At 37.5% G+C, this 27,131-nt stretch overlaps 1 protein-coding gene across 5 annotated transcripts in view; it reads right to left on the minus strand.

The window, feature by feature from the left end:
• Nucleotides 1–3,184: 3,184 nt before the first annotated feature.
• Nucleotides 3,185–27,131, minus strand: part of LOC133621000 (CUGBP Elav-like family member 3) — a 111,521-nt gene continuing 87,574 nt past the window's right edge. For 2 of the 5 annotated variants that reach the window (XM_061982755.1, XM_061982753.1), the window contains exons 8-14: nucleotides 25,487–25,631; nucleotides 25,247–25,396; nucleotides 23,933–23,992; nucleotides 22,426–22,530; nucleotides 20,832–20,975; nucleotides 19,031–19,163; nucleotides 3,185–3,919 (exon numbers count right to left, since the gene is read on the minus strand). In XM_061982755.1, the coding sequence (XP_061838739.1) occupies nucleotides 19,036–19,163; nucleotides 20,832–20,975; nucleotides 22,426–22,530; nucleotides 23,933–23,992; nucleotides 25,247–25,396; nucleotides 25,487–25,631 (732 nt within the window). In that variant the 3' untranslated portion in view covers nucleotides 3,185–3,919; nucleotides 19,031–19,035. Of the gene's footprint in view, nucleotides 3,920–13,012; nucleotides 13,113–19,030; nucleotides 19,164–20,831; nucleotides 20,976–22,425; nucleotides 22,531–23,932; nucleotides 23,993–25,246; nucleotides 25,397–25,486; nucleotides 25,632–27,131 lie in introns of all 5 variants that reach the window. The other 3 variants (XR_009817595.1, XR_009817594.1, XM_061982754.1) reach the window with 3 other exon arrangements.

A 27,131-nucleotide genomic window follows, 5' to 3' on the forward strand; every position in this document is an offset into this window, starting at 1 on the left:
TCCGCCCCAATGCAGCTGAGATAGGCTCAAGCATCCCCCGTCGACCCCAAAAGGGACAAGCGGTAGAAAATGGATGGATGGAGTACGATTTGATTCTTGTGAAGTTACTGCTCCTTCTTTTCCATTTTAAGCGCCGCTTTATGTTAACGTTGCCAAGCTGTGACCAGAAGGTTTCATATTTCCGTCTTTATTATTGAAGGTTGCAGTTTGCTGCCGCAGAGCACCGCATCATACAGATTGGTGTCTTGGAAAAAAAATAAAAAAAATTTGGTTGCCAAAATGGTAAACATCATCAGTATGCTGCACTGTATTTGCAGACTGCAAACTACCTCTCCATACACTTTTCCCACATTACAATTACTGCATGCTTTTTAAACAGTCAGTCAAGCATTAGTTTGGATTTTGATTAACGTTGGTTGCTGACAGACTTTTTTTTTTTTTTTTTTTTACATTTCCAGCCACACTTTTCAGCACAAATGAGACACGAGTCGCGCCTCAGACATGCCAAAGTGAGCACGTTTGGACACGTCCGGCCAAACCCAGAATGCTTTTACGCACACCAGCTGTCTCTTCACAATCACACATATTCCACATTAGCTCACAGCAAGAGTCGGTAGTATGCTGAAAATTCATATTTACACCCCTTTTATTTGTTTGGTAACACTTTTAGTATATTCTAAGTAACAAAAGACTTAATTTAGAGTTATTTGTAAAGTTAAAGTACCAATGATTGTCACACACACACTCGGTGTGGCGAAATTATTCTCTGCATTTGACCCATTACCCTTGATCACCCCCTGGGAGGTGAGGGGAGCAGTGAGCAGCAGCGGTGGCCACACCCGGGAATCATTTTTAGTGATTTAACTGTTATGTTTGTTGTCTTCTCCCTGCCTTCTCTATTGGTTTTTCAGTTTCTTCCTCAGTCTTTTGTCCCCAACGAGGCACACCTGCTGCTAATCACTTCCTGGTAGCATTTAAGCGCGTCTCCACCAGCTGGTCCCTGCCGGTTAATGTTCCTGAACTCTGCTCTGACATGTGCTACCTTGATTCTGCTTCCCTGGTATGTTGCCTTCGCATATTTCTGTAATATTGACCTCGTTGTGTTTTTGTTTTCCTAGCCACCTTGTTTTGAGAGGACTAGTTTTTGCCACGCTGTGTGCGTCCTGACCTTTGCTCCGCCAACCTCTGAAAGAGACTACTTTTGTTATATTTCCCATGGTGTGCACTTTTGCCCCATCACCCTTAGTTACCATTTTGGACTTATTAAATATTTTCATTTTTTATCACATACCTTGCCTCCATTCTCTGCATCCCGGGGTCCACCCTTGAACTCAATCCTAACATTAACCCCCAATTCCAGCCCTTGATGCTGAGAGTTAATGGGTCCCATTTTCATAGTCTTTGGTATGACTCGGCCAGGGTTTGAACTCACGACCTGCCACTCTAACCCAGTGGTTCTTAACCTGGTTTCGACCGAACCCTAGGGGTTCAGTGAGTCGGGCTCAGGGGTTCGGCGGAGGTCCAAACACACCCGACTCATCGTGTAAATACAAACTTCTCCCTATCGGCGTATTACGGCTACGGCAACAACTGAAGTCAGACTGATTTGCAGGTGTGTAATTTGTTGTGAGTTTATGCACTGTGTTGGTTTTGTTCTATGAACAAGGTGATGTTCATGCACGGTTCATTTTATGCACCAGTAAAATAAAACATGGTAACACTTTAGTATGGGGAACATATTCACCATTAATTAGTTGCTTATTAACATGCAAATTAGTAACATATTGGCTCTTAACTAGTCATTATTAAGTACTTATTAATGCCATATTCGGCATGGCCTTATTATAACCCTAACCCTCTAACCCTGGCCCTAACCCTAACCAAATAACTCTAAAGTAAATCTTTGTTACTTAGAATATGTTCCTCTAGTGTCCAAAAAACTCTAAATTAAGTCTTTGTTACTTAGAATATGTTCCCCATACTAAAGTGTTACCAAAAACATATAACTTTGTCTTGATATTTGAAAATAAACACAATTTTATTTTTCACTAAAGAAGGGTTTGGTGAATGCGCATATGAAACAGGTGGGGTTCGGTACCTCCAACAAGGTTAAGAACCACTGCTCTAACCCTAACCCTATTTGGACAGTAGGGGAACATATTCTAAGTAACAAAGACTTAATTAAGAGTTATTTGGTTAGGGTTAGGGCAGGGGTCGGCAACCCGGGGCTCTAGAGCCGCATGCGGCTCTTTAGCGCCGCCCTAGTGGCTCTCTGGAGCTTTTTCAAAAATGTATGAAAAATGGAAAAAGATGAGGGGGAAAAATAAAATATTTTTTGTTTTAATATGGTTTCTGTAGGAGGACAAACATGACACAAACCTCCCTAATTGTTATAAATCACACTGTTTATATTAAACATGCTTCACTTATTCGAGTATTTGGCGAGCACCGTTTTGTCCTACTAATTTTGGCGGTCCTTGAACTCACTGTAGTTTGTTTACATGTATAACTTTCTCTGACTTTCTAGGACGTGTTTTATGCCACTTCTTTTTCTGTCTCATTTTGTCCACTAAACTTTTAACGTTGTGCATGAATGCACAAAGGTGAGTTTTGTTGATGTTATTGACTTGTGTGGAGTGCTAATCAGACATATTTGGTCACTGCATGACTGCAAGCTAATCGTTGCTAACATGCTATTTAGGCTAGCTATATGTACATATTGCATCATTATGCCTCATTTGTAGGTATATTTGAGGTCATTTAGTTTCCTTTAAGTCATCTTAATTCAATTTATATCTCATGACACACTATCTGTATGTAATATGGCTTTTAATTTTTTGCGGCTCCAGACAGATTTGTTTTTGTATTTTTGGTCCAATATGGCTCTTTCAACATTTTGGCTTGCCGACCCCTAGGTTAGGGTTATAATACGGCAATGCAGAATAAGGCATTAATAAGTACTTAATAATGACTAATTAAGAGCCAATGTTACTAATTTGCATGTTAATAAGCAACTAATTAATGGTGAATATGTTCCCCATACTAAAGTGTTACCATTTGTTTCATTGACGTTATCTTGCTCCTCTGCACTTTTCTAGAAAACCGTAGAAGGGAAAGACCACAAGTTAGAGCAACATCAATTTCAAAGTGTTCACACATTCAAACCACAACGTTTTCTTCTAAATTGTACTTTATTGTTTTAAAACAGCGATTGTAGAGAATAAATAAAGAAACATGTCCTTAAATTTATGTCATTAAAAACTCTATAATAAGTATATTCATTGTCTTGAAGGAATCCATTATCTTCTTTTCTTAAATTAGTTAAAAAAAAAAAAAATGCACATACCGGTACTTTTCATCAAGTTGATTACTAAACAAATTAAGCATACAACATAAAAGATATAAAATATCCCAGCCCTTCCTTCCACTTTGTGAATTTGAAAAGTAGTATTTTTTTTTTTTTTTTTTGTACAGCAGAATCTACTCAAGCGTCTTTCCGTTTTAAAAGCCCATCATAAAAATCAAACTAACTACATAACAAAATGACCAGTCGTGGTCACACAGAATATATTTCCATTCCCCTTCGGACACAAATCACTATACAGTAGAACCCTGTTCAGTATCACATCTCACCAGTGATGTGGTTTTTCTTTTAACATGTAGAACACTGACACTAGAATATGTACATCGTATGAATGTATCCCGCTGTGGAATGATTAGGAACTCATTCAGCCGCTCGGTATGCTTTTTGATGATAACGTTACTGCGTTTGGCTGCTGCTCGAGGAAAGCGTTTAGCACGTGACGCCGCTTTTGTGAGGCGACGCTCCTGTGCTAACATGGTTGGTCAAACAACCAAACAAGGCCGGGACATCCCCCCAGGTGGTTTTTTTTTCTCTTGATTGAACTCCTAAATTCTTCTGGAGGTAAACAAAACAAATTGAGAGAGACAGAAAGAGGAGAGAAAGGGAAAGACAAAAAAAAGGCATTTTAAAGCACATGAAATAAGTAGACATTTGTTTACGCTCATTCTTAGTAGTGTTAATGCACACTGCTTGTACCCAGGCTGGGTTAGTGTATGTTTTGGTCAATACATTTTTTTTTCTCCATGAATGGGAATTGGAAAAACAAACAAACAAAAAAAAAAAGGAATAGTTTCTTTGAATTTTATTTTGAAATACAAAACCCCAAACCAGTGAAGTTGGCACGTTGTGTGAATCGTAAATAAAAACAGAATGATTTGCAAATCCTTTTTTAACCTATCCCTCAAGCCGTTAGACTCTTGAACGCATCATAATTAAATTATCCCCTCAACTCCCCCCAAAATGGATTAACTCGCTGGAATAAAAAAGGCAATATAACATACATCCATAAATGTGGACGCATGTGAAAAAGTGCAATATATTTATCTGTACAGTAATCTATTTATTTATTTATATATATAAATAATATATTTATATATATATAAATAGTATATAAATATACAGTATATATAAAATAAATAAAAAAATTTATTTTATATATATATTTATATATTATTTATATATATTTATTTATTTATATATGCACCTTATTGCTTTTTTATCCTGCACTACCATGAGCTTATGTAGCGAAATTTCGTTCTTATCTGTGCTGTAAAGTTCAAATTTGAATGACAATAAAAAGGAAGTCTAAGTCTAATTGAATAGACTGCAAAGACAAGAGTCAGCGTACCTTCCGTTCATTTTATTTCCAATTCTTAAATGCAAGTCAAAAAACACATTTTGGACCATTTTTTTCTATTTTAATTTCTGAAACAAAAGTTGGACAACTATTTAATGACACTTTTTTAAAACGACAATAGGACTCGTGCTGAACAAAGATGTTACCGTCATGCTAAAACACGTTAAATGCAAAGGAAAAGCTAAAGTACTGCTTCCGGTTTAATTTGTCATCACACAGATAAACAGGCATGTTTGCATTTTGGATGAACATGTATTCGATTTTTGTGTTTATCTGGAAAAATAAAAAACCATAAAAGGAAAACAGCACAAAATCCAATTTGATGGCAAGACTTGAATGAAAATCAACCCTTTTTTGCTTGTTTTGAAATCTGCCATATGTAATAAAAATCAAAAAACGGCCCTAATTTTATTTTTCGATTTGCGTTTCAGAATTGTAAATAGAATGAACAAATGGTGCACAGACCATCTTTGTTCAGCAGGCGTCCTATTGTCGTTTAAAAAAAGTTTCATTAAATAAATTAAATTAAACTTTTGTTTCAGAAATGAAAATAGAAAAAAATGGCCCAAATTTTATATTTCCAAAGAATTGGAAATATAATGAACGGAAGGTACACGGACGAACATGCCAGTCCACAGTCCGTTTTTAGTAGCAACTTCTAGTTCTGGTGTCGAAATAGGAAAAAAAAATTATTTTTTTGGTGAGTTTTTTCGTTTATGCTGACTCATGATTTTAATTTTGGTTACACAAAATATAAAATGAAAATACAACTGTTGTTTTTTTTACATGTAGTTATTGCTCTTCAACATTAAAAAAGAAGAACGCTTTGTTTTTAAACATTAGTTTTTTGTGTTTCAAAATAAAACGTAATTAAACCAATCATTCTTTGGTTGTTCAATTCCTAGTCGTGAAAAGAAAATGCAAGGACCAAACCACACACTGACCATGCTGGCAGGGCCACCTCAGTCATGGCATCCATGCAGCTCAGTCATACTGCTGCAAGTGTACGCACATTCTTATAAATAATCTCATTTTGGCAGGCAAATGAATTAAGAACATGCACAATAGGAATTCTGGTAGGTATTCACGCCAATGTCTTTGGTTTGTACGCTTCCATTATGCATTTTTGAGATTTTGGGATTGAGGCGCCATCATTTTCTTTGCAAACAGGTCATCTGCAGACGTACCAAAACTTTTGTAGTGTTGGACGATTTTGATCTTACAACGCCAAATAATGTTAATCTTATTTTCCTGTTTACTATTTGGCTCATTGACGAGAGTTGCACGTTTTATTGTCCTTTCTGCATAGCTATTATTTTAAAAAAACAACAACAACATTATGTTTGTTATTAATTTAAATTGCAGGTCGTATGTGGTGACTTTTTGCAACCAACACATTGTCAGTGCAGTGTCAATACAGCTAGTGAGTATGCCACATACTCACTAAGGCAGGGGTGTCAAAGTCAAGATCCGAATGATCTATGGCCCCCGGGATGATATTTGATTAGTATTAGAACTAGAGATGTCCGATAATATCGGCCTCCCGATATTATCGGCTGATAAATGCGTTAAAATGTAATATCGGAAATTATCGGTATCGGTTTTTTTTTTTTTTTTTTTTTTTTATTAAATCAACATAAAAAACACAAGATACACTTACAATTAGTGCACCAACCCCAAAAACCTCCCTCCCCCATTTACACTCATTCACACTCATTCACACAAAAGGGTTGTTTCTTTCTGTTATTAATATTCTGGTTTTCTACATTATATATCAATATATATCAATACAGTCTGCAAGGGATACAGTCCGTAAGCACACATGATTGTGCGTGCTGCTGGTCCACTAATAGTACTAACCTTCAAAAGTTAATTTTACTAATTTTCATTCATTACTAGTTTCTATGTAACTGTTTTTATATTGTTTTACTTTCTTTTTTATTCAAGAAAATGTTTTTAATTAATTTATCTTATTTTATTTTATTAATTTTTAAAAAAAGTACCTTATCTTCACCATACCTGGTTGTCCAAATTAGGCATAATAATGTGTTAATTCCACGACTGTATATATCGGTTGATATCGATATCGGTTGATATCGGTATCGGTAATTAAAGAGTTGGACAATATCGGAATATTACTGCTGCTGTTTTGCACGCACCAATACTCCATCAGTGTTGGTGCTAGGAATTTTCAAAATGGGGTCCCACGGTAAATTTTTGGGGTTCCACTTTTTTGTAACCATTTTGAAAACAAATTATGAATGTATTTTCTATCCTGTTATATCTCACATTCTATATTGTGTTTTGGAAAAAGGTTGTGATAAACGTTACTTAATTCATTAAAAAAAAAGAATACAAAAGAAAACACATTTTTATGCATATGTAAATGTATTCAGTTATAAACATTCATTCACTTTCTTCTTTCCTTCATGGATCTAAACTTTACCGCTGCCGGTATTTTTTTCTATATTTTTATTGTGATATTTTCAGAATATGTTTGCTCTATTTCTGTCCAAAGAAATCAATCTGAAGTTGTCTTTACTTTTTAGTTTTAATGCCAAATTCTCCTCCATTCACCCATCATTATGTGGACAAGCTACGACATTCTGATAACGACGAACCGTCATTTATAAACTCATTTTCACAAAAGCGTACTAGAAACTCTTACAACCGCGCTCAGTTCATCATGTCAGGAAGACACGTCGACCAACTGCCACAGCTCGACTCTAGATCTCCTTCAGTTTTAGCGTAATGTGGGTTTTAGTGAGGTTACCGGTGTTGTGAGGGAAGACCTTCCAGTATTTCTGTCTGTATATGTTTACAGCGCCACGTGGGGGTGTGGCTTATGCATTATGTCGTCATCATTTCTCGATATGGGCATTGTTGATCCGTGTGTGGACAGGGACTCAGTCTCTGTGCCTTTTTTAAATTATCTATGCCAGCAAAATAAGCCATTATTGGGCCAAAGAAAGTTGTAAAACCTTCGAAAAGAAGGTGAGAACACTACTGAATTCAAGAAAGAACTTGTGGTAAAGTACATGTGGCTTTTCCCCTTCTTCCTCTCCACACGTCACCATATTCGCCAACCAGTCTTCAATAAATGCTCATTCATCCATTTCATGTACAGTACAGGCCAAAAGTTTGGACACACCTTCTCATTCAATGTGTTTTCTTTATTTTCATGACTATTTACATTGTAGATTGTCACTGAAGGCATCAAAACTATGAATGAACACATGTGGAGTTATGTACTTCACAAAAAAAGGTGAAATAACTGAAAACAATGTTTTAGTTTCTTCAAAATAGCCACCCTTTGCTCTGATTACTGCTTTGCACACTCTTGGCATTCTCTTGATGAGCTTCAAGAGGTATTCACCTGAAATGACACTATGACACTTCACAGGTGTCATAGTTTTGATGCCTTCAGTGACAATCTGCAATGTAAATAGTCATGAAAATAAAGAAAACGCATTGAAATGAGAAGGTGTGTCCAAACTTTTGGCCTGTACTGTATGTATTTGCCATCGTTTTTTCTCATGGAAAACTATAATCATTTCCTATTTTGTGTTTGTATTTTAATGTGTTTAGAACAGATTTAGATAATTCATTCTCGGAATAATTGCTTTGGTTTTCACACAATTTAGTTTTCCGAGGTACCAAAATACACATCCGTAAAGGAGATTTACATATTGTGGTACCTGATGAATATTAAAAGCCTATTTTGGCTGGCTGCAAGTCATTCAGAGCACTTTGTTTGTAATTATTTTTTAAAACAACGTTCAAAGTACATATTGGTGCAAAGAAAACCCCCCTTACTAGTTTTTGTGCAAAAATGTTTATTTTTATTTATTTATTTTTTTTTTTTTACAAAATATCAGCATCACCATTTTTTTTTTTTAAACAGGGCCTGTTTCATCCTTTTAAGTAAATAGGAGTACTTTTTAAAATACATTTCTTTTTAAATTACTACCAAAATTGACTTTATTTTGTTAGCTTTTACATTTTATTTTATTGTATTTCATGATAAACACTGCATGGTTTGTCCTGTGATTGGCTGGCCACCAGTCCAGGGGGCACTCTGCCTCTCGCCCTTCAGCTGGTATAGGCTCCAGCTTCATCTGTGAGACAAATGAGGACAAGCAATATATGGAATGGATGGATATATTTTATTACTACCATTACTCTTTTATTGTTCATTTTGCATGGTTTAACCTATTCAGTGTCACGGGTGAGCTGGAGCATATCCCAGTTGACTTTGGAGGAGAGACCATCAATTTTTATTTAATTTAATTTTTTTATTATTTTTATTTTCCCCTTATTATATTAGTTTAATTTTGATGGAAGTATTTCTACTCGTCTCTAAGGCAGAACTGATAAAAATACTGCATATTAGTTTATCTAAATGTTGAAAAATGTACTCTATATTATAATAAGTACTTTTTATGTCCTACTTCTTGTTGGTCGCATGCAGATGCCTGGTTTCACTGAGCAGGACAAATGTAGGTTGAATAAAAATTCTAAATAAACATATGGTCATTGTCCAACAAGAGCATGTATCTCCAAATTGCATTTTTTAAGATAAAATAAAACAATTCTATAACAACAACAACAACAAGGCAAATTGTGTATGGGTTTGTGTGTGTGTGTGCACGAGCTCCCTGCGAGACAGCGGTAAGTGACAAGCCTGAACACTGAACCAATTCCTTGGGCCAACACGCATTTTCAATTCAATATAATTAATAAACATGAATATAATAATAAAATAACATATGTATAACTATAAATAAAATACACATTTATATATGTATATACATATATATAAGAATGTTGTCTGTCTATCTGTATTGGCCCTGCGATGAGGTGGCGACTTGTCAGGGTTGTACCCCGCCTTCTAACTGAGTGCAGCCGGGATAGACTCCAGCATGCATGCATGCATGCATATGTATATATATAAATATATATATATATATATATATATATATATATATATATATATATATATATATATATATACATACATATACAGTATATATACGTATACGTACATAGATACATACATACATACTGTATATACACACATACATACATACATACATACATATATATATACATAGATACATACATACATACATAGATACATACATACATATATACACACATACATACATACATACATACATACATACATACAGTACATACATACATACATACATACATACATACATACATATATATATTACAGGCCAAAAGTTTGGACACACCTTCTCATTCAATGTGTTTTCTTTATTTTCATGACTATTTACATTGTAGATTGTCACTGAAGGCATCAAAACTATGAATGAACACATGTGGAGTTATGTACTTAACAAAAAAAGGTGAAATAACTAAAAACAAGTTTTATATTCTAGGTCCTTCAAAATAGTCACCTTTTGCGCTGATTACTGCTTTGCACACTCTTGGCATTCTCTCGATGAGCTTCAAGCACACCTGTGACATGAAAACCATTTCAGGTGACTACCTCTTGAAGCTCATCGAGAGAATGCCAAGAGTGTGCGAAAAAGTAATCAGAGCAAAGGGTGGCTATTTTGAAGAAACTAGGATATAAAACAAGTTTTCAGTTATTTCACCTTTTTTTGTTAAGTACATAACTCCACAAGTGTTCATTCATAGTTTTGATGCCTTCAGTGACAATCTACAATGTAAATAGTCATGAAAATAAAGAAAACACATTGAATGAGAAGGTGTGTCCAAACTTTTGGCCTGTACTGTATGTACATATATATATATATATATATATATATATATATATATATATTTTTTTTTTCTCCATGTGAAATTTCCCATATTTCAAAATGCAAATGTTGACAGGTGTTAGAGAACGCCCAAAACACTCGCATCCTATTGCATAGTTGATGGTGCATGCATTAGCTAGCATGTGCTGGCATAATCATACAGACCACTAAGGCTATGCTACGCCATTTGGTTATTAAATTTTTTATTCTTTGCCTGGGTTTTTTCGATTTCTGGAAATCTGTCGAAGTCTGAGAAGATACATGCTTCTTGGTTGGACAGTGACGACATTTATCAAAAATTTGATGTTTTGGTCTCCCAGAATTCCTTAAGAGGAATGCAGTTCCTCAGCACATGTCACATAAACCAAACAGCTTTACCCGAAACCTTCAAAAGTAGTGTCTCAGAAATAAACACTTGATTCTTCTTCTTCTGTCTCTTGACATAAATTTAAACACCTCCTGACAGAAAGCGTCCTTGACAGTGGACTTTTGCGGACGCGCACTACGGCTATTTTCCCTAGATTCAGTGGACAAACAAACGTCCACTTCAGAGGACGCTGACTGTCAGGAGAATATGCTTCATTTCATTTAGTCTCACGATCAAAAGTTTACATACACTTGTAAAGAACATAATGTCATGGCTGTCTTGAGTTTTCAATACTTTCTACAACTCTTATTGTTTTGTGATAGAGTGATTGGAGCACATACTTGTTGGTCACAAAAAACATTCATGAAGTTTGGTCCACACTTTTAAGTCAGGACTTTGGGAAGACCATTCTAAAACCTTAATTGTAGCCTGATTTAGCCATTCCTTTACCACTTTTGACGTGTGTCTGGGGTCATTGTCCTGTTGGAACACCCAACTGCGCCCAAGACCCAACCTCCGGGCTGATGATTTTAGGTTGTCCTGAAGATTTTGGAGGTAATCCTCCTTTTTCATTGCCCCATTTAAAGCACCAGTTCCATTGGCAGCAAAACAGGCCGAGAGCATAATACTACCACCACCATGATAGACGGTAGGATTGGTGTTCCTGGGATTAAAGGCCTCACCTTTTTTCCTCAAAACATATTGCTGGGTATTGTGGCCAAACAGCTACATTTTTGTTTCATCTGACATCACATGGCCAAAGATAAGACCTTCTGGAGGAAAGTTCTGTGGTCAGATGAAACAAAAATTGAGCTGTTTGGCCACAATACCCAGCAATTTGTTTGGAGGAGAAAAGGTGAGGCCTTTAAACCCAGGAACACCATACGTACCATCGAGCATGGTGGTGGTAGTATTATGCTCCGGGCCTGTTTTGCTGCCAATGAAACTGGTGCTTTACAGAGAGTAAATGGGACAATGAAAAAGGAGGATTACCTCCAAATTCTTCAGAACAACCTAAAATCATCAGCCCGGAGGGCGCAGTTGGGTGTTCCAACAGGACAATGACCCCAAACACATGTCAAAAGTGGTAAAGGAATGGCTAAATCAGGCTAGAATTAAGGTTTTAGAATGGTCTTCCCAAAGTCCTGACTTAGACGTGTGGACAATGCTGAAGAAACAAGTCCATGTCAGAAAACCAACAAATTTAGCTGAACTGCACCAATTTTGTCAAGAGGAGTGGTCAAAAATTCAACCAGAAGCTTGTGGATGGCTACCAAAAGCGCCTTATTGCAGTGAAACTTGCCAAGGGACATGTAACCAAATATTAACATTGCGGTATGTATACTTTTGACCCAGCAGATTTGCTCACATCTTCAGTAGACTCATAATAAATTCATAAAAGAACCAAACTTCATGAATGTTTTTTGTGACCAACAAGTATGTGCTCCAATCACTCTATCACAAAAAAATAAGAGTTTTAGAAAGTATTGGAAACTCGAGACAGCCATGACATTATGTTCTTTACAAGTGTATGTCAACTTTTGATCGCGACTGTACATTAACACACATCTTTGGACGTAAACATTACCTGCTCCACAATGTAGACAAACACAATCATTGCATTTCCAGTCTCACAAAAACAACCAACGTTCAAGCACAAAATCACATGGAATTGAGTTATAGCAAACAAAATCCCCCTCATGACCTCACAGAAAACTACCACACCGACCAACTAAACAAAGGGAAAGTGTAAGAATGATAATCATGACAGATAAAAAAAGAAGAAGAAACAAAACGACAACAAATGTATTACATCCATGTTTGATGGACTTGTTTTGGTTGTATTGAAATTTGGAACATGTCATGATAATCAGTTCCTTACAGATACGGAGGTGATGTGACTTATTGATCAGTGTTTGCAAGGATTCAAACCACGACAAAATAATAAGAGGAAACTCACAACGCACCAAACACAGTTCACGGTCGCCACAGTAACCCGCCATGCAGTTGAGCATGGTGAATCAAGGCAACGGTCCCAAAAATGAATTAAAAAAACAAAACAAAAACAATCGCTAACGGCAACCATCACAGGCAATATCGCCACAGCAACCAACACAGGCCAATTAACTTACGACGCGGTGAGAAGGAGGGGGGGGAGGTTTATGTGGCTGCTAAGCAACTGTAGCCATAGCGACGCACATCTCCACGATATATGTATGTCGACGGGACGGTCTTGAGCGTGGTGATTTTGTGTCAGGAAAAATGGCGCATGGCACAGCACAAAAACAATAAATGAAAAGTGAAAGAAAAATTAATGACGGGCAGAAAACTACACAGCATGTCTGATCTAAGGATGATATTGCAGGTACTTACTGGAAAAAAAACATGTCCACACAAACATGCATTTTAAAAAACGCATATTTTTATTATATGTGTACAATATACGATGCAAACTCAAATCGATTGCCGTATTTTTCGGACTATAAGGCGCACTTAAAATCCTTTCATTTTCTCAAAAATCGACAGTGCGCCTTATAACCCGGTGCGCCTAATGTACGGAACAATTCTGGTTGTGCTTGCCGACCTTGAAGCAATTTTATTTGGTACACGGTGTAATGATAAGTGTGACCAGTAGATGGCAGTCGTAAATGAGAGATACGCGTAGACTGCAATATGGCGCCAGTAAACGGTACCAACACCTTAAATGTTCCGTTGAAAATAAAGAACATTACACACGGCGCTCAAAAATCCGTCAAAATGTTTGAGTAGGACTTTGAAACCGCACCGTTTGATGGATTGTCGGCCCATTACGGCTACCGTAGTCAGAGATACAAGTATTACTATGGTGTGTGTGTGTATAAGGCACCCATTAGCAGATATATTATCTGCCGTTTTGTTTCGCAATATTATGCAAAAGCAACTTTTCTTACCTTCTGGTACTTGCTGATCTGTATATGGGATCTGCATAAGTCCTGAAAATGTGTATCTTCTTTTTCACTATCTTCTCGTTATGGGACATTCACCCTCTGCTGTTGCCATTTCTAATTAAAAGTAGCGTAAAGTTCCAACTAGAGATGTCCGATAATGGCTTTTTTGCCGATATCCAATATTCCGATATTGTCCACCTCTTAATTACCGATTCCGATATCAACCGATACCGATATATACAGTCGTGGAATTAACACATTATTATGCCTAATTTTGTTGTGATGCCCCGCTGGATGCATTAAACAATGTAACAAGGTTTTCCAAAATAAATCAACTCAAGTTATGGAAAAAAGTGCCAACATGGCACTGCCATATTTATTATTGAAGTCACAAAGTGCTTTTTTTTTTTTAACATGCCTCAAAACAGCAGCTTGGAATTTGGGACATGCTCTCCCTGAGAGAGCATGAGGAGGTTGAGGTGGGCGGGGCGGGGTTGAGGTGTGTGGGGTGGTTTAAAGGGTAGCGGGGGTGTATATTGTAGCGTCCCGGAAGAGTTAGTGCTGCAAGGAGTTCTGGGTATTTGTTCTGTTGTGTTTATGTTGTGTTACGGTGCGGATGTTCTCCCGAAATGTGTTTGTCATTCTTGTTTGGTGTGGGTTCACAGTGTGGCACATATTTGTAGCAGTGTTAAAGTTGTTTATACGGCCACCCTCAGTGTGACCTGTATGGCTGTTGACCAAGTATGCTTGGATTCACTTGTGTGTGTGAACAGCCGTAGATATTATGTGATTGGGCCGGCACGCGAAGGCAGTGCCTTTAAGGTTTATTGGCGCTCTGTACTTCTCCCTACGTCCGTGTACACAGCGGCGTTTTAAAAAGTCATACATTTTACTTTTGAAACCGATACCGATAATTTCCGATATTACATTTTAAAGCATTTATCGGCCGATAATATCGACAGTCCGATATTATCGGACATCTCTAGTTCTACCTTATATCTTGCTATGGAAGCGCTAAAACATACCAGCGTAGTGGCTTTACATAATTCCCCCACGGAACTTGAGTTATTAGAGAGTGCCGGTCGGACGGTTTTTCACAGGACACATTTCCGGCGTTGTTGTTGCACTAGTGAGCCACGGATGAGGAGATGCTGCTCTGTTATTGATTGAAGTAAAGTCTGAATGTCATTAAAACAATTAGCTCCATCTTTTGACACTTCTTCCACTCCCGTCCTTGCACGCTACACCATACTTGCCAACCTTGAGACCTCCGAATTCGGGAGATGGGGGTGGGGGAGAGGTTGAGGTGGGCGGGGTTGGGGGGGGGGGGGGGGGGGGGGGCGGGTTTGAGGTGGTGGTGGGGTGGGGGGTAGCGGTTGGTGTATATTGTAGCGTCTCGGAAGAGTTAGTGCTGCAAGGGGTTCTGGGTATTTGTTCTGTTGTGTTTATGTTGTGTTACGGTGCGGATGTTCTCCCGAAATGTGTTTGTCATTCTTGTTTGGTGTGGGTTCACAGTGTGGCGCATATTTGTAACAGTGTTAAAGTTGTTTATACGGCCACCCTCAGTGTGACCTGTATTGCGTTGACCAAGTATGCTTGGATTCACTTGTGTGTGTGAACAGCCGTATATATTATTTGCATTCACTTTTGTGTGTGAAAAGCCTAGATATTTTGTGACTTGGCCGGCATGCAAAGGCAGTGCCTTTAAGGCACGCTCCCAATATTGTTGTCTGGGTGGAAATCGTGAGAAATTAGGGAGAATGGTTGCCCCGGGAGATTTTCGGGAGGGGCACTGAAATTCGGGAGTCTCCCGGGAAAATCGGGAGGGTTGGCAAGTATGCGCTACACCGCTACAAAAAAATGCTGATATTTTTTATTCATATGCAACAGAGTTAATCACTATTGGTATCTGATGCTTGCAGGTGACATACTGTTACAGCTAATAACTTCAAACATATTGTGGTTCTCTCTCACAGGGATTTCAAAGACGATGTACGGTACATCGTTGCTCTTACAGAGGGCTAAATGTGCGTTTTTGAAAACATTTATTTGTGTGGACATGGCCTAAAACTCATCCCTGTAATATATTCATAAAATATCCATATAAACTTATACAGTTCTGGTCAGAAGTTTACATACACTCATGCAATGTACATGCAAAATGCTGAATTAATTTGGACCTAAAGTGATATATTCGTACAAATCTTTAACTAATAAGTGGCAATGAAGGTTAAAGAATGTGTTTTAACTTGACAAGGCTAAACCCAATTAAGTTCTCGTTTGCGACCATGATTGACTGCAGCTGGTAGTGTCTCGCTGGCAGCGTCAAATGATTTTTTTTTGGTCAGTCAATACACCGACACAAACAGGAGCCACACCTGCAGCGCAGCTGACTGTATTGCGATCGCTCCTCTGCATTACATTTCACACACTCTCACATTTCAAAGAGGCCAAAATCATTCGCAAAGCCATCGTTTAATTCAGGGGTTCTTAACCTTATTGACCCCGGGGCCTAACTTTTCCACTACAGAATAAAACATTAACACTGAATTGGTAATCTCACTCTTGAGTTTGATTGTATTCAATAATTATATCTAACCTACTTACAGTTTACATCCTTGTCAAATGATATGAAACCATGTGTTAAGCATAAAGATTATTATCTATTTAACACATAAACCTTAGGCTTAGATCAGGCTGATTAGAAATATATGTACTAACCAAATGTACTGCGTAAGAACACTATATAAATAAATGAAAAATACATTGACATGCAATTATGTTGCTGCAAAATAATGAAACTAAATTAACAATGGATATATAAACTGGCAATAAAATTAAAGAACAAATACAAATACAGCTTCACCACGTCAGTCATCATTTTTGCACTTAAGAAACTTCTCTATGACTTTAGCTCAAGACTTCTTGTTTGTTAGAGACTGTCATTACTGCCACAAGTGGTGGAAAAGTGTATTGCAACCGAGGTGCCGCTGTAGCTGAAAAACAGATATTTTTTTTAGCGGCCTAACAATGACTGCAAGGTGTATTAAATGGTTGCGAAACACTGGTTTAATTAATGCGCCTAATCCTCCGCACGCGACACAGAAAGCAGGGGAGAAATTGTGAACATGCGACCATGCAGAGCCATAAACATGCTGTTCATGTAAGTAAGATGCATGAGATAAGGCTCTTTAGTCTGATAAAAAATCGATACGAAATGTATCCTTAAAGGGGAACTGCACTTTATTTTGGAATGTTGCCTATCGTTCACAATCATTATGAAACACATGACGACGGATGTATTTTTTAATGCATTCTAAATATTAAATAAACGTAAATAACAGTCCGCTTACAATGGAGCCAATTGGAGGTCCGCCTTCCGACCATAAAACCCAATAAATAACCCGTCCAGAAACCGCACACAATACTCCATTTAATGACTTGAATATTAACAAGTATTAGTGATGTTATTTTAAGCGCTAACGCAGACGAAACTATAAATAGCGGCGCCGTGATCACAAGCCTATGTGTGCCTATATTGACATCATCGAGTGGTAAGCTGCTTCCTCGCTTCCTTGCTTGTGGAAGCTTATTGTAGATCATAAATCATGCCTCTCACCTGGATAGTAGAAGGACTAGGACGTATTCCGACAAGTTGGTACACTTTGACAGCCAATTTAGACCCGGTAATGGCGAGAACGACAGGAAAAGACGCTTGGTTCCACCCCCATTTTCTTCGCGAGGATTATAAGTCATTCTTTAACTAAATAGGAATATATGAACATCCTAGCAGTCCGCATCCTAACGACAGCAGACTTTGTACAGTAAGTGATGTTTTATTATGTTTGTTGTTGGGTTGTACGGTATACCGGTATTGGAATAGTACCGCGATACTAATAAATCATATTCGGTACTATACCGCCTCTAAAAAGTACTAAAAAGTCGATACTACTATGATTACATTGATAATTTTTAGCATCACAAAATCTTTTTTCGTTTAAAAAAATGTATATTGTTTATAAACTCAGGAAATATGTTCCTGGATACATGAGGACTTTGAATATGACCAATGTATGATTCTGTAATGATTTGGTATCAGATTGATACCCAAATTTGTGGTATCATCCAAAACTCCTTTGAAGCATCCAAACAACAGAGGAATAAGTGAGTATTACATTTTAACAGAAGTGTAAATAGAACATTTTAAAAGAGAAAGTAAGCAGATATTAACAGTAAATGAACAAGTAGATTAATAATACATTTTCTACCACTTGTCCTTAATCATTTTGACAAAATAATAGAATGGAAAATGACACAATATGTTACTGCATATGTTAGCAGCTAAATTAGGAGCCTTTGTTTGCTTACTTACTACTAAAAGACAAGTTGTCTTGTATGTTCACTATTTTATTTAAGGACAAACTTACAATAAGAAACATATGTTTAATGTATTGAAGATGTTTTGTTAAAATAAAGCCAATAATGAAATTTTTTGTGGTCCCCTTTATTTAGAAAAGTATCGAAAAGTATCGAAAAGTATCGAAAAGTAACGAAAAGTAACGAAAAGTACCGAAAAGTACCGAAAAACATTTTGGTACCGGTACCAAAATATCGGTATCGGGACAACACTAGTTTGTTGGCTCTGATGAAGTCTGCAGCAAGTAGTCATCAATGATGTTGTTGAAAAAACAGCTAACGTCGTGATGCGTTTTTGAAATGAATGCGCCGCGTATGCTTAAAAATGAGCAAAATACGTAAATATTAAATGTTATTATAAATATGCCTGTTACTACATTACATACATACTTACAATGGAGGTGTTTGGATGTTTTTAGGGGCTTTTTCAAGCGGACTTTTGATTTACAGTATTTAATATTTAGAATGCATGTATTCTTCTCTTACATAAGGATTGTGAATGATAGGCAAAATTTAAAAAAAAAGAGCAGTTTCCCTTTGAGTTACCCTTGTTGCAATCTGGCATTATGTAGAAAATAAAATGATAATATCGATACAAAGAAATACTGCATTCATTCCCGTGATGATTGTATGTAAACTTCCACTGAGTGCTGCACCTAATTAAAGTCCATCTACTGTGAGTTTTATTGACAGGAAAAGCAGCCAGCTAAGAACTGAGTTCTCCGTTACATCCACTGACTTGTTAATGTTCTCACACATTATAGCTGCTGTCCAGCTCGTCCCCTCATCTATCTCTATGCAGCTCACCTCCTTCAGTAAGGTCTGTTGGCGTCCTTCGGCCGCTTCAGCTGCACCTTCAGTCTCTTCATGCCGATCTGGAAGCCGTTCATGGCCTGGATGGCAGTTTGAGCGCTAGACGGGTTGTCAAAACTCACAAAACCTGAGGAGCAACGTGGAAGTAGGAAGGAAGGCATTGGCGAAGGAGAAACTGCGGCATTTCCAATGCTGGGAGATGTTAGTGCTCAGCAAATTGCAATAGTAAGTTAGCTTAATACTGCCTTATGGATCACAACGTACCATCATAACACCCGTGTATCTATTAAGGGGGGTGTAAGCAGCAATGGATACTGTACCCAATGAGTTCCTAATGATCTCATAATAACATTGGGCCCCATTCAGCAATAAGTTCCTAACTTTTCCTCTTATCTTTCTTCATAAGTGATTTCCTAAGAGGAGTCCATTCAAATTCATGACGTGTTCTTAAACGGCCAAATTGTTAAGTTAAAGTTAAAGTTTATGTACCAATGTTTGCTTGTTTCCACCTGCTGTTCTTAAGTTGCTGTATGCCTAATGGTTAGTGCGTGCGTGTCTATCAAAATTTGCATATAAACACGCCCCTTTTTCCCCAATATGCATATGTAACCACCCTTAATTCCGTAATTTGCATAGGTAAACGCCCTTAATTCCCCATATAAGGGCACAATTCCGGCGGAAAAGCCAGACATCACAGATTATAGAAGAGAAATTCGTATTATCCCGTGGGGGGGATACATAATGTCAAAACGTAAGTTTAAGAAAGGGGGGACAGCTGAGGTAGCCTGAAGCGTTCAAATAAATATTCGTCTCTCCGGGCAAATAGGTCTACACGGTCGTGAAATATGCGCTCCCTCCCCAGGGCACCATCTGCGGCATCTTGCAGTAGCAGCAAAAGCATTGCCAATAGTATGTGTGTGTGTGTGTGTGTGTGTGTGTGTGGTATTTTGAAATTTCTGTATATTGCTCATTTTGCTATATGTCTGTCTGTCTTATCTATCCATCTATCCATCTATCTATCTATCTATCTATCTACCGTATTTTTCGGACTATAAGTCGCAGTTTTTTTCATAGTTTGGCCGGGCTCCAGTGCGACTTATATATGTTTTTTTCCTTCTTTATTATGCATTTTCGGCAGGTGCGACTTATACTCCGGTGCGACTTATACTCCGAAAAATACGGTATCTATCTATCTATCCATCTATCCATCTACCTATCTATATATATATACTGTATATATATATATGTATATATATATATATATATATACATATATATATATATATATATATATATATATATATATATATATATATATATATATATATACATATATATATATCTATCTATCTATCTATCTATCTATCTATCTATCTATCTATCTATCTATCTATCTATCTATCTATCTATCTATCTATCTATCTATCTATCTATCTATCTATCTATCTATGATATTAATTTAACATTAGACAATAGAAGTAAGGGAACTTGTCACACTTAAGAACAAATAGGCCACCCTAAGAGTGCTCTAGAGCACTCGTAGATTTTGTTCTTACCTATGAACAAATCCCAGCTAAGAAAACATTGGTGAATACAAAAATCTCCTTAAAAACTTCGTAAGTGGGCCTAAGAACAAAATTTGTTCTTAAGAACAGTTGCTGAATGGGGCCCAGTGATTATTTTGGGACAAAAGAAATATAAAAGTAATACATAACCCATTCTTCACGGTTTGCTAAGATTTGTGCTGCTTTACTTATCGTCCAAATAACCACTTATTTTCGGTGTGTGTGCTCACCGAAGCATTTGCTTTGGTTGGTGGCGCGGTCAACAAAGACCTTGGCTGAGATGACGTTTCCGAAGGGCAAGAACATCTGCAGGATTTCAGAGTCAGTGAACTCCTGAGGAAGGTGGTAGATGAAAATGTTGCATCCTTCAGGACCTTTGAATAAAGAAAAGAGAGGGCAAACCATACAGAGAGTATTTACAACATACAGTCTACGGACAAGAGCATTGAGACACATTTTTAATAGCTGAGGTTGTGCAATTACATATGAAACAAATATCTGCGGTTAGGGCTGTCCCGATAATGACATCTGTTCAATTTCAGCAAAAAACAAGTTTCGGATGATATCGGCTTGCAGCTAACATTTCCGATATGAATGCTACGATACGAGCAGTCTCGCAGCGCGATTACTTGTCCATGACAGCTGAATGTCCGCCAATAAGCGCACAAGGTTGATCTTGTATTTTAGTCGTTTACAAAAGGTAAACACTGTAGGCTACGAGGAGCTATCAGCTACACAACAGCTAAGCACACAATAGCAAACACGCTAAACGCGAGTTTCCCTAATTTAACAATATTGCAGTTTCGAACAGCACATTGGTAAATATAAACGAGTATCAAATAATAAACTGCATATTACTTCTACCGTATTTTTCGGACTATAAGTCGCAGTTTTTTTCATAGTTTGGCCGGGGGTGCGACTTATACTCAGGAGCGACTTATGTGTGAAATTATTAACACATTACTGTAAAATATCAAATAATATTATTTAGCTCATTCACGTAAGAGACTAGATGTATAAGATTTCATGGGATTTAGCGATTAGGAGTGACAGATTGTTTGGTAAACGTATAGCATGTTCTATATGTTATAGTTATTTGAATGACTCTTACCATAATATGTTACGTTAACATACCAGGCACGTTCTCAGTTGGTTATTTATGCGTCATATAACGTACACTTATTCAGCCTGTTGTTCACTATTCTTTATTTATTTTAGATTGCCTTTCAAATGTCTATTCTTGGTGTTGGGTTTTATCAAATACATTTCCCCCAAAAATGCGACTTATACTCCAGTGCGACTTATGTATGTTTTTTTCCTTCTTTATTATGCATTTCGGCCGGTGCGACTTATACTCCGGTGCGACTTATACTCCGAAAAATATGGTACATACAAAAACTCCAAAACAGAAGCAGTAACAAACGTGTCCGCATCATGGAACTTACTGTGTATTGTAGCCACGAGATGTCGTCAAAAACAAACTACCACTCCACCTCTAAATTAGAAATCTGTCAAAAGTTTAGTGTTTGTCATACCTACCGCTGTTCTCTGAATTATTTCAATTGATCAAGCCATTTCTAACATTCCACACAAAAAAAATTATAAAAGTATATAGTATGATTCGTGCTAATGTCGGATCAGATCGGCAAACACTTAAGGAACCAATTCGGTATCGTACTGGAAGTGAAAAAGTTGTATCGGGACATCCCTACCTGCTACAACTACCTCACAAGCAATTATGAAAATCTAGTAAATGCATCGTTTTCACAGTGTAGGCTAAATCCACAGTAGTACTACTGTACTAGTACAACAACTTTTCTCGACCTTCACGCTGTTGTAGCTGCTGTGGCTGCTGGGGCTGCTGAGCTACCAGAGTGGGCTGATGAGGGAACGGCTGCCCCACCAGGCTGTAGGCGGCAGGATAGGTGGCTGCGTGGAGGAAGTACACAATAAGGGACAGTGGTGAATATCATTACAAAACAATAAGTGAAGTGAAGTGAATTATATTTATATAGCGCTTTTTCTCTAGTGACTCAAAGCGCTTTACATAGTGAAACCCAATATCTAAGTTACATTCAAACCAGTGTGGGTGGCACTGGGAGCAGGTGGGTAAAGTGTCTTGCCCAAGGACACAACGGGAGGGACTAGGATGGCGGAAGTGGGGATTGAACCTGGAACCCTCAAGTGCCTATGGCAGTGTTTTTCAACCTTTTTTGAGGCAAGGCACATTTCATTTTTTTCATTAAAAAAATACTGAGGCACACCGCCAGCAGAAAACGTTAAAAAATTTAACTCCACCAGGTCGCCGTGCCTTATTTTGAGTTCGTTGGTGTTTTCCTGTGTGTAGTGCTTTAGTTCTTGTCTAGCGCTGTTATTTTGGTGGTCCTTCCTGTTTTGTTGGTGTTTTCCTGTAGCAGTTTCATGTCTTCCTTCAAGTGCTATTCCACGCACCTGCTTTGTGTTAGCAAGCAAGGCTATTTACGTTGTTGCTATCCTTCCTTGTGTGGACATTGTTGATTGTCATGTCATGTACGGATGTACTTTGTGGACGCCGTAAGTTTTTGCTGTCGTCCAGCATTCTGTTTCTGTTTACTTTGTAGCCAGTTCAGTTTTACTTTCGTTTTGCATAGCCATTGCCTTTTCCTTTCCCTTTTGTTCATTATTGGTTTAAGCATTGCATACCTTTTTACCTGCACACTACCTCCCGCTGTGGTCTGCATATTGGGATCACAACAAACCATCCTTGTCTCACCCGACACATTCCGACTTTTACAAAGCAATGAACTACCTGCTGCCACCTACTGACATAAAGTATTACGTGGTTACCCTGGGTAACTGGTCCCACTGGGTTGTGAGTTTTTCCTTGCCCTTATGTGGGCTCTGAACCGAGGATGTCGTTGTGGCTTGTGCAGCCCTTTGAGACACTTGTGATTTAGGGCTATATAAATAAACATTGATTGATTGATTGAATGATACCCTGGCGAGTTTTACGCAGCACAGACACTAAGCAACGGCACATTATTTGCAGATTGTAATTATTGATTTGCAAAAAATATTTTTTGGACCAATTACGTGAAGTTGCATAATTTCCCACGGCACACCAGAGAATTATTTTATTTTATTTTTTTTATTTTTTTTTACCACTAGTGTGCCGCGGCACAGTGGTTGAAAAACACTGCCCTATGGTACCTATCCCTTTTAGCATCAACATTTGAACTTTTTCACCTTACATTACCAATTTTTGCTCTCTTTTCCCACATTTTTGTTGAGTGTTTTTTTTCCGAGTTTAGACACCCCTGCACCTGTTGAATGTGTCACGACAAAGCCTCACCTGTGTAGTGCTGCATGCCCGTGTAAGCTTGCTGCAGGGGGTCCAGGACAGGACTCTGAGCTGTGACATAAAAACATCATCACCGATGGCTTTTCAGCAGCACAATCTAAATCACACACACGGTGCTGCTTCATTTCATCTGCTCTTAATTCCTTTTTGACTGTACTTGAATGTATAATATACTGTGTTTATATTATTCACATGTGAATAATGCTGTATAATAGACTGTATTTATATTATTCACATGTGAATAATGCTGTATAATAGACTGCATTTATAGTATTCACATGTGAATAATGCTGTATAATAGACTGTATTTATAGTATTCACATGTGAATAATGCTGTGTAATAGACTGTATTTATATTATCCACCTGTGAATAATGCTGTATAATAGAGTGTATTTATATTATTCACATGTGAATAATGCTGTATAATAGACTGTATTTATATTCACATGTGAATAATGCTGTATAATAGACTGTATTTATATTATTCACATGTGAATAATGCTGTATAATAGACTGTATTTATATTATTCACATGTGAATAATGATGTATAATAGACTGTATTTATATTCACATGTGAATAATGCTGTATAATAGACTGTATTTATATTATTCACATGTGAATAATGCTGTATAATAGATTGTATTTATATTATTCACATGTGAATAATGCTGTATAATAGACTGTATTTATATTATTCACATGTGAATAATGCCGTATAATAGACTGTATCTATAATATTCTCATGTGAATAATGCTGTATAATAGATTGTATTTATATTATTCACATGTGAATAATGCTGTGTAATAGACTGTATTTATATTAATCACATGTGAATAATGCTGTGTAATAGACTGTATTTATATTATTCACATGTGAATAATGCTGTGTAATAGACTGTATTTATATTATTCACATGTGAATAATGCTGTGTAATAGACTGTATTTATATTATTCACATGTGAATAATGCTGTATAATAGACTGTATTTATATTATTCACATGTGAATAATGCTGTGTAATATACTGTATTTATATTATTCACATGTGAATAATGCTGTATAATAGACTGTATTTATATGAATAATGCTGTATAATAGACTGTATTTATATTATTCACATGTAAAAAATACCCAAGTGTTTATTGTTTAATGTGAGCGAACTGTGGTGCTGAATTTCCCCCAGGGATCAATAAAGTATTTTCTATTCTATTCCATTCTAATTACACTTGCATGTGAGCAGGTGGCCTGCCAGAAGCAGTTTATACCTTCAACGGTACATTGGATTTTATGGCTGTACTTTACCTTGATAGGCATGGACCCCGTTGGTGTACAGGGTCTCGCTTGCTGATTGGCCGTTAGGTGGCGCTGGCACTGAGGGGTAGCTGCTCAATGCAATTGGTGGAGGCAGGGCAGGAACCGGCGTGGCTGTGATGGAGGGCGGAGTGCTTGTACCTGTAAAAACAAAACAAAAAATAAAAACTTCATCAAATGAAGTCTCCCTCAAGCGAATGGCTGAGTCTGGCATGTCCGCTTTCTGGCTACCTGAAGAGGGGGTGATGGATGCGATCGGCATGGCAATTAGGCTGCTGGGGTTGAGGGCAGCCAGCTGTTGCATCTGAACGGCCGCCACCGTGGCAACAGGAGAGAGGTAGGCTGATTGGGCCACCAGCGCCTGCTGTTGCATCAACTGGGAGGGGTTAAGAAGTGAGCATTAATCTAATCACGACTTAAAATGCTAATCAACAAAGCAAGACCGTTCACTTCCAATGTTTGCTTGATCTTTTTTTGCCCCCAATAGAAGCATACAATAAATGATGATATAAATATGATTGTCAGCTGGAAATGCACAGAAGACTATGGACCTGATCTACTAAGATCCAAATGTAACGCGCTGTGCAAAAACTATAAAATTGAACTATTACTAAGAATCCGTGTACAATTGATAACGAGTGCAACAAGTTTTTTGCATGTACTATTTGGCTTTCACCATGGAAACACTCATTTACTGCGCATTCATGTTATGCTCCTCTAACTTGCGGCATTTTATTCGATTTTGAATCATTCAGCAGACACACTGCATATGTACCCCTTTTTCTGGGCATTTTAGACTTAGACAAACTTTATTGATCCACAAGGGACATTGTTCCACACAGTAGCTCAGTTACAAAGGGTGGAAAGGGTAAGGATGGAAAGGATAATGCACACAAGGGCACAAAAAGAGGGCGAAAACAAAAGGTATAAAGTAGACTTAAAGTGTACGATAGCAGCAATATAAAATATATGTAATATTTACTTATTATATATACGGTATATAATATATACTAATATTATAAACCAGGGGTTGGGAATGTTTTTGGCTGAGAGAGCCATGAAAGCCAAATATTTTAAAATGTATTTCCATGAGAGCCATGTAATATTTTTTTTAACACTGAATACAACTAAATGCGTGCATTTTTAAGTAAGACCAACATTTTTAGAGTATAATAAGTCTCTTATTCTTTTTAATAACATTGTTATTCTGAAGGTAACCAACAATAAATAAAATACTTCTTACCATGAATGCGACTTCTGGTGCTGCATGGTTTTGCTGATGGCTTTGTAGTCGTTACTTTTAACACTGTGATTATCAGCAGAATTATTCATTACTTATCGTGTTAAGCAATATCAGCTAAGATTTATCTGAGAGCCAGATGCAGTCATCAAAAGAGCCACATCTGGCTCTAGAGCATGTGTGTCAAACTCTGGCCCGCCGTGTAATTTAATTTGGCCCTTGAGGCAATATCAAATTAACATTAGAGCTGGGCCGCCGGTATTATACAGCGGCAGTGCCGCTGTAACACCGCATTCACCGCTAATACTCATACTTGCCAACCCTCCCGATTTTCAGTGCCCCTCTCGAAAGTCTCCCGGGGCAACCATTCTCCCGAATTTCTCCCGATTTCCACCCGGACAACAATATTGCGGGTGTGCCTTAAAAGCACTGCCTTTAGCGTCCTCTACAACCTGTCGTCACGTCTGCTTTTCCTCCATACAAACAGCGTGTCGGCCCCTGCCACATGATGTATGCGGCTTCTACACACACATAAGTGAATGCAAGGCATACTTGATCAACAGCCATACAGGTCACACTGAGGGTGGCCGCATAAACAACTTTAACACTGTTACAAATATGCACCACACTGTGAAA

The sequence above is a fragment of the Nerophis lumbriciformis genome, linkage group LG21 (assembly GCF_033978685.3).
Source record: "Nerophis lumbriciformis linkage group LG21, RoL_Nlum_v2.1, whole genome shotgun sequence".
Lineage (NCBI taxonomy): Eukaryota > Metazoa > Chordata > Actinopteri > Syngnathiformes > Syngnathidae > Nerophis > Nerophis lumbriciformis.